Consider the following 12,259-nt stretch of genomic DNA (forward strand, 5'->3'; position numbering starts at 1 on the left):
GAAAATGTTTCTTCTGGAGGGAACTTTATTTAAAAGATTAAACTAATTTTAGTCCAATATTATATTAGTGTTTGATAATAATAGTAATTATAGATTGGCTTAACAGTTAGGTTTCTCTGATACTACTTTTTATGAGTTTCATAAATGTATATGCTAAGTTGCCCCTCCCATTTACCTTTTTATATCTGACCTAGTAGAAATGAATAGCTCAAAAATGGAAATGTTACATATTTGGTGTTTGTAGCAAAAATATCAATTAACAGAAATATTAATGCTCTATTCAAGGGAGAAAGAGGATTGAAAAGTTCAGATGGCTCAGCAGGATCCCCAGGAAATAAGGTGGGGCCCTTGATCTTCACTATCTACTTATCCTGGATGTGACAGAAATTATACCACACAGAATTTGCTACCCACACTGTCTAGTACAGCATTACTCAATCTTTGCAACTTTAATATGTGTCAACTTCAATTCCCAGAATGGCTGGCTGGGAAATTTTGGAACTGTCAAGTCTATGCATCTTAAAGTAACCAAGGTTGAGAACACTGCTCAAATGCATTTGTTCCTAGTCACTGTAGTCAGGCTTCCTTCAAAGTAATGGCTGAGGAATTTAAGAGATTCTGTACACTTTGGGATTATATTTGGAATAAATCAGACTAAAGAAGGAAATACTGTAACACTTGTACATCTTAGAACAACTTTAAGCTGTTTGATGAAATAAAGATCACTAGGACATTGTTGCTTTTCCTTTATGAAAGAAAAGGATAGAAAAATTCCAGGCTAGACTAGAAGAAATCATAACTTCAGGTTCACTGAAGGAGAAACTTATTTTTCTACTTATTGTTTACACATAGCTATCAACCAGAAAGAGGAAAGATTGGATCTGTCTATAAGCATGTTGGAATGCTCACCATCAAATATATTTTAAACTAATATTTACTTTTTTCTTTGTGGCTTTTCTTAGCAGCTGGAGAAAAAATATCCTTGTTGAACTCTATTAATGAACTCTGGGTCACAAACATTTTTTTTTCTGCTGCAACAGATGGAGACATATGGAGTCTTCCCTATGTCAGGACATTCCATTTTTAATGCAGTTCTGCCAAAATAGCTTTCAGCACATCTGTTCTGCTACTGTAGATTGGGAAGGTCTGGATTTTTGTTTACTGTTCTTTTGGCACATCAGAATCATATTCTCATTCACTGGAAGGGAAGGCAGATAAGGGTTGTTCCACAGAAATTCTAGACAAGTAGACACAAGAATGCTGCTACTTTTGTATATAACACATTCAGTTCAATAGACAGAAAATACTTAGTCCAGGAACCTCGAACGAATCCAAAATCTTTTGCTCAAAAAGATTAGAAAAAAGAAATGAACAGGATTTCTTAACACTTGGCCTTATCTCCATTTGGATAGGGAGATAAATCAGGACAACTTTGAGTGCCATGAATCCAAAGCTATTTCTTGAAGATTGTGGGATTGCTAATTAACCCATGTCCTTTTTACATTTGCCAATTTTACATTCACCAATTTCTGTTCTATTACAACAATAGAGAAGATGTTCCACTACAACTTATAGGTGCTAAATGTCTTACTAGTAAAGGCAATGCTATCAACAAATATTCAGATATGGAGGCTTCTAAAGCATTATATTATCTTTTAGAACATTCCATTGTTTTGCCCATCCCTCCTATTTCACAATAATTTAGCATTGTAAGGCCACTTGAATGCCACATCGGGACAATTTATTCATTCAATTTAAGAATTTATTCATTTAATTTGTATAGCCACCCATCTCATATATGTGACTCTGGGCTGCTTACAACAATTAAAAACAATATTTAAAATATAAATAAAATAGCAAACATACAACCACATTATAAATCTCAATTCAGCATACACCTAATCAGAGTCAATAGGTGAATACATTCTATGTAGTACATTCATAGAAAAGGTTCATCACTACTTCTTGGTTCCCAAGTATGATGGGATAATCATGTCTTCATATCTTCTTAGAGGACAGAAAGGTAGGGGGTGAGTCTAAGTTCTGGATGAATCCAAAGCATAGAAAAAGTTCTCTTCCTGAGTTCTGATATATGACACTGGAATAGAAAGTACCTGATATTTTAATAACCAGAAAAATAAAATATAAATGTTGTTTAATTCTAGCACAAAATTAAGAAGAGAATATACATGGCTCAGGGTTGAATTGCATTTTTGGGTACTCTGTGAGCTAATAGACATTTCATTACCCAACAGAATTAAGATATGGCAATAAAAATGACACCTTCTATTGCAGGGAGCTGAGGGAAACTCAGGACCTTTAGGTCCAAAGGTAGGTTTTTCTTAATTTCATACATTTACAATTAGTCTGGAATAAGGACTATGTTACTGAAAAAAATTATGTCAATAAAAGGGATGGAAGCAATTTGATGGGAAATCAAGTTACATAGCTGTGTATGAGTAAAACTATGGAGCAGTTAATAAAAACTTAATCAAATTAGAAAAATCCACCAAGGTGGTCTAAGCCAGGGGTCGCCAACCTTTTGGACCTCAGGGACCACCAAACTCATAATTTTAGATCCCAGGGACTACTAACTGGTTCTGTGGGCATGGCCTAATTTGTGGGTGTGGCTTGGTGGTCATATGACTGGCTGGGCATGGCTTATATGTAAATATTATAAATATTTATACAAATATTGAATTTTTTATTTAAAAAAGAGCAACTTTTACCCAAAATCAGGCAAAGCAGGCAGATTGATTTGGTCACAGAATCACAGATTCATTCAGAGATCTATCTATCTGCCATTGGCTAGGTCAGTCTGTCACATAAAATTTGCTTGCAAGCAAACCTTCAGTCCTAAGGGAGGTTTGGCTATACTGAGCCAAAGATCTAAAGACTAGCTAGAAAGCAAGAAATCCAACCATTTTCTGCTTCCTAGCTAATCTAAATCTCCTGGCACAGCAGAACAAATGATGGTCGAAAAAGGAAAAATAGCAATTTAGCAGGCAAGTTTACCAGGTAAGGAGTGAGTGGGCAGGGAGGGTTCCCGCGGGCCATATGGGCGGCACAGCCTTGTGTTTCTGCGCAGCTTGAATTAATTGCTTTGTGGGGGTGCTCTGGGGGTGAGATTTCTCTGTGGCCCACCAAAATTTTCTCGCAGCCCACCAGTTGGTGACCGCTAGTCTAAGCAATAACAAAGAGAAGGGTTTTTAGAATTCTTTCTAAATTGATCTTATTCCAATGAACATGAGAGTTAAGGAACTGGTATAATTTGATTCCAGACAACTTCCTCGTTGCCTTTCCCAACTCTGACCCTTCATAATGGAGTAGGTCATGACTGATAGTTTATGTGTCATCAAATCATTGTCACTAGAAAGAAACATCTCAATCTGGTCTTTTAGGCCTTCTAACAGTGCACCCTACAATTGAATCAGTTCACTTGGTTTGATAGGCCATGGCTATCCAAATTCTTTGGCCTGATTTTCAGGATTCCTATTCTGGCTGCAATTCCTCATAAGTGAGTTGCATCAGGCATAGGAATCTACTTCTGTTTCTGTCTGATCTTCCAATCCTTTCTTACTCACAAGGTTTGGGAGGAATAATCATTGTACCACTGTCCAAAGCAAGTGCTCATTAGGATGGGAATTCTGCATGTGTCTCCCCATATCATCTTCCAGCTCTTTTCCCCATGCCTTGCAATTTACTTGTTTTTTGAGCTTGAATAATTTGTTTCACAAGACAGAGTTAGATGGTCAAATGCAACTTCAGCAAGGAATTTGACAAGGTAGACCACAACCTACTTCTTAGTAAGCTAGAAAAAAGTGGGATAGATAGCATCATCATTAGATGAATTTGTAACTGGTTGACAAACCATACTCAATGAGTAGTCCTTAACTGCCACTACGTCTACATGGAGGAAAGTAAGCAGTGGGATATCATAAGGTTCTGTCTTAGGCCCAGTATCAGTGGTGAGATTCAATAATTTTTTACTACCATTTCTGTGGGTGTGGCTTGGTGGGCATGGCAGGGGAAGGATACTGTAAAATCTTCAGTCAAAGGTGGTATTTGCTAGTTCTCAGAACTACTCAAAATTTCTGCTACCAGTTCTCCAGACCTGATCAGAACCTGCTAAATACCACCTCTACCCAGTATTCTTCAATATCTTCATAAAAAACTTAGATGAGAGAATAGAAGGTTAGCTTATCGAATTTACAGATGATATTAAGCTGAGAGGAATAGCCAACCCTAGATGATCAGCTCAAGATCCCAATGGATCTTGGCAGACTTGAACACTGGTCCCTAACTTACAAAATGAAATTCAATGCATAGAGAAGTAAACTCTTACACCTAGGCAAGAAAAACCAAAAATGCAATGTCAAGTGTCATGAAAGGATAATTCACCCCTAATGATTTCCTATTGCAAGTGAATGGGAGAGGCACCAATAGGGTAATAAAGCATTAAAAATTCAATGCAGAGAAAAGTTAAGTCTTGCACTTAGGCAAGAAAAACCAAAAGCATACATATAGACTGGGTGAAACTAGTCTTAATAGCAGGAACTGTGAGAGGGGTCTTGGAGTCTTAGTGGACAACCAGCTAAATATGAGCCAGCAGTATGCAGTGGCCGCCAAAAAAGCCAATGCAATCCTAAATTGCATTAACAGAGGGATACAATCAAGAACATGTGAGGTACCATGCCACTCTATAAAGCCTTAGTAAGACCAAACCTAGAATGCTGCATCCAGTTTTGGTCACCACACTATAAAAAAAGATGTTGAGACTCTAGAAAAAGTGCAGAGAAGAGCAACCAGGATGATTAGGGAGACTAAAGGATATGAACTGAGGAACTGAGCATGGCTAGTCTAGAGAAGAGAAGGACCAGATACAGACATGATAGCAGTGTTCCAATATTTGAGGGGCTGCCACAGAGAAGAGGGGGGCAAGCTGTTTCCCAAAGCACCTGAAGGCCAGACAAGGAATAATGGATGGAAACTGATCAAGAAGAGATTCAATCTAGAAATAAGGAGAAATTTTGTTTCAGTGAGAACAATCAACCAATGGAAAAGCTTTCCTTCAGGAGTTGTGGGAGCTTCATCACTAGAAGCTTTCAAGAAGAGACTGGACTGCCATTGTCAGAAATGGTGTAGGATTTCCTGCTTGGGTGGTGGGTTGGACTAGATTATCTACAAGATCCCTTCCAACTCTGTTATTCTGTTATTCCTTCTAACACAGCTCTATCCACCTTTGTGTTCTTCCAGATAATTGGAATAGCAACTTTCAGAATTCTGAATCTGAGAGAAATTTTTATACTGTAGTAAAGTTGATATTCAAGAACTGTATCTTCTTACAGGGAGAGGAAGGAAATCCTGGTTCAGATGGTTTGCAAGGAGATCAAGGAGTTCAAGGTTCCCTGGTAGATATTAGCATGTGCTTCTATGTGTAGTCACATTCATATGTGTAAAAAGAAAAGATAATGACATTAGAATACACATAATTTGCAATTAAACTAATCAACTGATAAGATTCAATCAGATAGCATTTAGTGGTAAAAGCCCTCTGTTACATTTTAGAAGTTATACATAACAACCAGTTTATGTATTATTTCTAGGCTATGTACAATGCAAGTGCAAGCCTTTTTATCACGTAAATCACATCGTAATTTGTATTGCATACTGACCCCTTTTTAAATGGCATCTGGATCAGTGAGCCTTATAAAGCTTGACTTGACACTATCACTTCTGCCAGCATACATATTTTTTACCTATTCACAAAAAGAATCTCTAATTAGTAAGGATTTTGTATGTGTGATACATTGTTATTTTGTAGACATTTTAAAATGATACATTAAGGAGTATATTATTAAAAACTCAATGAGTCATTCATTGTCTAAGAAATAAAATGATACACATTACACATAAAATTATTAAAGGAACTGAGAAGGCTGATTGGAAAGTTATTATTTCTGTTAAAAACATTTGTATAGAAATGTTGCCTGTGTGCACTAAAAACTTTTTTTCTCAGTTTTCTCTTTTTAAATTTCTCCTTTTAAAAAATTGATTCTCTTTTATTGTGTTATGCAAAGCATTCAGAAGGCCATTTTGAAAAGCAAATACAGCATCTATTCTACTCCCCATCTGCCTGAAGCATCAAACAGTGCAGTGTGTCCACTTTTAGGAGCCTCCTCATACTATACAAATATATGTGAATGCACATAAGACAATTCTGGCAGAAGTGTTATTAAACTAAAATGGCTAGCTGATGATAAAAGAGTCATCTGTGCATGCGCATGTATTTATATGCATGCTTACTCAAGCGCTAAGACACTAATAGTAGCTGTACTAGACTTTGGATAGAAAATGATATTTCTGAGCTTCAAGTAATAAGTTCAGAAGATGCTTTAATTGTCTTTAGCACTCTTCCACAGCCCTTGGAAAAATTATTTGCTTTTGTGCTATAAAAACAATTTGGCATTTTATTGTCATGTTACATTAACAAACAGTCCAGAATACTGTTTGTTTATGAAAAGACAACGTATAGCTCTAATAGACAACACATAAATAAACAAAAGTTGTATTTTAAATTGTCTCTAGATCAAACAATGAAATTATTTTTTTGCATGTAAAAAGTTTAAAAACCAGCTATTAAATATCTGTAAGCGTATTTTGAAAAAAATGTAAAAATGAGCGTTTACCTATTTCTTCATATTTTGCCAGACAGAAACTAGTATAAACAGAATGATAGCATGATAAAAACAAACATATATTCAAAGTTTAATAATGTTATATCTGTGATTCATTAAGAAGTTTTCTGAAGCATAGTTAATATTCTGGGCAAAAACATTGATTCATATTGTCTTGCCAACAATGCAAGTTATAATTTCTTTTCATATGGAAATTAATATGCAGTATATTTTGGTTCATTAATCTGAATTGTAAAAATAGAAAGAAGTATATAAACTGTGTATTTTATAATACTTATTTTTATTGCCATGTTTTTGCTTTTTTTTTCTCCTCAGGGAACAACTGGTATTCTTGGTGTGAAAGGAGAAAAGGGACAACCAGGAAACCATGGCCGTCTAGTACATATCAACTTTCAATTCTTTTGACTTTCATTTTTAGTGCAGTGTTTCTCAAACTTGGCAACATGAAAATGGATGGACTTCAACTCCTAGAAACCCCCAACTAGGCATGCTGGCTGGGGGATCTGGGAATTGAATCTGTTCATCTTCAAGTTGCCAAGATTGAGAAACATGCAATCTTGGCAACTTGAAGATGCAATGTTTCTCAAACTTTTGAACATGCAATGTTTCTCAAACTTTTCAAAGTAGGGCCTAATTATAAATGTATTCAGCAGAGTAATACGCAAAATAAAAAACATGTTCTGATGAATAATTTAGAGAATCTTGCATTCTGATGAAAGAAAACTTGAAATGACTCAGTGTTCCAGAAACAACATGTCCTGCATCCCTACTTTACCACTGTTAGGACACAAATCCCTGGAATGGCAGCTGATTGTTACTAGCCAATCCACTAGTAAATGCATTGGCCAAAAGGATGGTTTTAATTCTGAAAACATTAACACAAATCCTCAAGGGAAATAATGGGAACACAGTTCTGCTGTAATCCATTAAATGTTTTGTTAGCTTAAATTTAGCATTAAAATCATTTATTTCTTTTGTTTACAAGGCTTATAAATCACTCCAGTTGGAGCTGATTCTGAGTAGTCAATAGTTCTCTTCTTTATAAACTCAAACAGATAAAACCCTAATAATCCTTTAAAAAAGCAATGTAAAACCGAACATAGAAGAATTGATTGTTCAAACTTAAAACACCATTTCTCACTTGAGGAGTACAGTAGTCATAATATTTTACACCCTAAAGTCTCATGAAATAGTCATGTTTTTACAGATTTCTTCAAAGTCAGGAAATAAGCTATTCACTGAGGGTCACAACTCAAAAAAAAACCAGAAAGACATTTTCAGTTCTCTAAATAAACCTTAAATATTGAGCCATTACATTAGCAGGTCTAAACAGCTAATCTTATTGGTACTCCTTTCAGTTTTCATTTCTCCAGTCTGAAGATAAGCAAAGCAATTGACCTGGAGGCAGAATTGGAATAAACAATAAATAATTAAAAGCCAATATTGCAAGAATTTCAATAATTACAGTTAATCATGGACTAGTTTTATATATAAAGGCAATGTTTACATCATTTAGGTTTAGCTAGTTTATTTCCATCTTTAAAGTTCTTATCTGGTTCTCTGAGATTGTTTAAGAATTACTGGTATACTCCTATAGCATTATCTATAATGTTACTTTTTTTTTCTTTAAAATTAAGGTGACCAGCTTTTTTACAATGAAAAGGAGGAGACAAATAAATTGAAGAAAAAAAACAAAGCCACTTGCGCACGGTGCACTCATGCATGCGGCGCACTCTTGCACACGGGTGCACTCTTGCTCACGGTGCACTCTTGCATGCAGCACACTCTCTCAAAACAATTTTCCTGTGTGGAGCGCATGCGTCTCATAATCGCGTCTCACCACACTGTACCGAGCCTTGATGAATCTTCATGTCAAATACGTCACATTACACACAACGGATCAGATCAGCATCAATCAAATACAGAGATTTACAGATTAGTCTTCAAATATCAAAAAGGAGGACATGTAGGAGAACACTTTTTGAGAGAGGACAGAACTTACAAAAGGAGGACAGTTGGTCACCTTATTAAAATTAGTTTGTGTTTTTTTTAAATATTTCTGCATCATAGATGCAATTATTTAGCAAGATTTAGCACAGATCTTCTCACTTCCTCCTCCTTCTGGTGGACACAAGTCCAGTGTGGTCTGTTGCTCTTTGCTATTGTTTTGCTTGCACAAAGGAATGGATGGAAAAAAGGGGTGTTGCTAGTGCATTTTCATTGCATAACTAACAGAAATATATGCAAGAATAAACTGCCATACTAAAGCTCTATCTCAAGGTCTTCAAACTTGCCAAGTTTAAGATTTGTGGACTTCAACTCCCAGAATTCCTGAGCTAACATGATTGGAGGAGGAATTCTGGAATTGAAGTCCACAAGCCTTAAAGCTGTCAAGTTTGAAGACTTCTGCTCTATCTTCTACAATGGCCCAAGCTGACATTGTTTTTATGTTTTTAAATGCAAAGTAAAACATAACTGTAAAAAGACAAAAAAGCAAATAGAGAATAATACAAGAACACCAAAGATCAACAAATCATCCCAAAAAACATCTTTGCCATTTAAATATTACCAGAGGCTGAGAGTATCAGCACATAAGAGCATACTCAAAAGAATAGACACACATGCAAAAGTTCCATAAACCAATTAAACCAAACCTGTACTGTAATTTTGTACTCACACAATCTCAGCAGCATTGCCAATACCAATGCAAATATTGCATGCATACATCCATATTGCATTAGCTATCTGAAAAATAAAGCACAAAACAACTGATGCAACCTCTCCGCTACCTAGATATGTCAGATTGCATTTGGAACAGTTGGAACACTTAAAATGATGCAGCCACATTTTATTCTTATGTTGAAAAAAAGTTATCAGAACCTGAATGCTTTGTATCCTATCCAACCATTACAAGGTTGGAATACCAGACTGATATATTTGCACATTTCTATTATTTCACCTTATAGAATCTATTTGCAACTATTTCAGCCATTTACACTCTACCTTATTTCTTTACATAAAACATAAAACACATTTTTATATCTAAACTACTAAAGGTGCATACTTCAGAAAGGATTTGAATGTATCTCAAAACTTGTACAAGTAGCCCTTGATTTATGATGATAATGGAGCCTGCCTAATATTGTCATAAAAGATGACAATCATCAAGTGGGTCAGTCATTTAATCTACCTGATTTTATTATCTTCTTTTTTTGCAATGGTCATAAAGCAAATGCTGAAGTTATAAAACAAATGCATTGCTTCTATGGGGTGTTTTTGCCAAAAACTTGAAGTAAATGCCAGTTTTAATCAAAAACATCATAAATGTGGTCACAGAAATGTAGGACACTGTAAATGACCATAAATACAGGAACGTTACTAATCAACCAACATGTGATCACATGAGGAGGGCAGGTTGCACAAATTCATAATTGGGTCATAGTACCTTTGAGGGCGTCCATCATAAGTTTAAATGAACATAAGCGACCGGTAATAAATTGAGGACTATCTGTATGAACAAATGTAGTTTTTGTTGCTCATTAAAACAGTTCATATTTTTTCCAGGTTTTTTCCCAGGCTTCTGCATGAGCTTTAAAATGGTACTTATCCGAACACCATTTCTTGGGGAGTCAATGGGAGAATCCAGAGTGGATAGTCTCATATCTGTGCTCTTCAGACTGAGCTGAATTCTGAGGACACGCCTCCATGGTAACGGTCCCCAGTCGAAATGAAGGCAAAGTGAATCCAGTCCTTCTCCAAGCTGAAGGCAACCCCTCCTGGATTCTGGACCAGACAGTCTACAGGGTGGGGATGGATTCTCCTGTGGACTCCCCGAGAAATGGCATTCAGGTACGTACCAATGCCCATTCTCCACTGAGTTGACGGGAGAATCCAGAGTGGGACATACAAAAGCTGGCTGTCCCATGGGCAGGCATCGGTCTGGTCTGGAGTCCCTGCCTTGACATATACCCCTTGCAGGACTTCCCCACCAAAGGCTGCTTCCACAGATGCAAAGGTGCCCAGTCTATAATGCTGGATGAATGGGGATGGTGATGACAACGTCTCTGCCCAACAAATCTCCAATTCCTGTGAATAATGAAACAAGGATTTCACCTTAGGTAGAAAGGCAGGGTGCAGCCACAGAACCACCCTGTTCTGATGGAAAATATACAGATCCTTCAGCACCAATAAGGCTGCCAACTCCAAAATCCTTCTGGTTGATGTAATGGCCACCAGGAAAACCACCTTGTACATTAGGAGGCACAGGCTGGCCTCTTGTACAGGCTCCAACAGTGCCACAGTCAGAGCCTGTAATACTTTTGGAAGGTCCCAAGTGGGGTACCAATGCACTCCTAAGAAAGGCTCTCTCTCTCTAGGGTGCTGGGCAAGAGAGGTCAGGTTCTTGAACAACACACCAAAGCCAAGGCTGCCATTCCAAGATATTCAGTGATAGACCACTGTCTAGACCGTCTTGCAGAAATTCCAGCATATCTACCACTGACACCAAGGTGGGTTCAATTTGTTGTCTCTAACACCAACTACAGAAATTCTTCGATGTTGCATCATAAATCCTAGCAGTGGAAGGTCGTCTGACTGAATCATCTGTATGACCTTCATGGAAAACTTGTCCCATTTCAGAAGTCCCCGCTCAAATGCCAGACAGTCAACTGTAATCACTGGGGCTCCAGACCCTGTGTGATGGGGCCCTGGCTGAGGGACACTCTGCCTGGGGGAATCCTCCACAGCCTGAAAATCAACAGGCTTACCAGATCGGCGAACCACAGTCATCTGGGCCAGTGTGGAGCTAGTAGCAAGACCTCCACCCTCTCTGACAGCACTGTCCTGATTGTACCTGGAATCAGGAAGAGAAGGGAAGGCATACAACAGGCCATGGGGCCACAGGCACAGTGCATTGACCTCTTCTGCCCCTGGTGCTGGAAACCTCATAAGGAACCTTGGAAGTTGAGTGTTTGATGGAGAGGCAAAGAGGCCCAGAATTGGACAGCTGAACTGCTCTGAAAGCTCCTTGAACAGACTGGGATGCAGATGCCACTCCAACTGGTCAACTGTGGCCCTGCTTAGCCAGTCAGCCTGCACATTCAATACTCCTGAGATGTGCTTTACCTGTATCAACAGTAGATGTCTCTCTGCTCAAAGGCACAGTAGAGTTGCTTCCTGCATTAGGAACTGGATCTGGGGCCCCTCTGCCAATTGATGTGGGCCTTGGTGGCCTCATTGTCTATGAAGAGTAGAATATGCTGTCCTGAAACCTCCTGCTGGAATCCTTTGAGAGCCAGTCGAGCTGCCCTGAGCTCCAGCCACTTTATATTGTGATGCAGCTCCTCTTGCGTCCACCACCTCTGGGTCACCTGTGATCCCAGGTGGGTCCCCCCAATTGGCTGGCATCAGTTATGATAATCAGCTTTCAGGGTTCCTTGAAGCAACAACCCCGAACAATAGCTCAGGACTGCCACCAGTGGAGGGAATGAAGTACCCTTGGTGGCACTCGAACAATTGCTTCTGAAATGTCTTGGCCCATCTTTTGATAGGGAAGCAGAAAC

General features: G+C 38.0%; 1 protein-coding gene across 1 annotated transcript in view; it reads left to right on the plus strand.

Annotated features, from left to right (window-relative positions):
- The window catches only part of COL6A6 (collagen type VI alpha 6 chain), a 127,324-nt gene that overhangs the window by 53,898 nt on the left and 61,167 nt on the right, over positions 1 to 12,259 (plus strand). Inside the window, exons 19-22 of the mRNA XM_087917157.1 lie at positions 286 to 339; positions 2,296 to 2,331; positions 5,349 to 5,411; positions 7,014 to 7,076. Coding sequence (XP_087773283.1) covers positions 286 to 339; positions 2,296 to 2,331; positions 5,349 to 5,411; positions 7,014 to 7,076 — 216 coding nt within the window. The remainder of the gene's footprint in view (positions 1 to 285; positions 340 to 2,295; positions 2,332 to 5,348; positions 5,412 to 7,013; positions 7,077 to 12,259) is intronic.

The sequence above is a fragment of the Pseudonaja textilis genome, chromosome Z (assembly GCF_049901715.1).
Source record: "Pseudonaja textilis isolate UNSWEBS1 chromosome Z, rPseTex1.2, whole genome shotgun sequence".
NCBI lineage: Eukaryota > Metazoa > Chordata > Lepidosauria > Squamata > Elapidae > Pseudonaja > Pseudonaja textilis.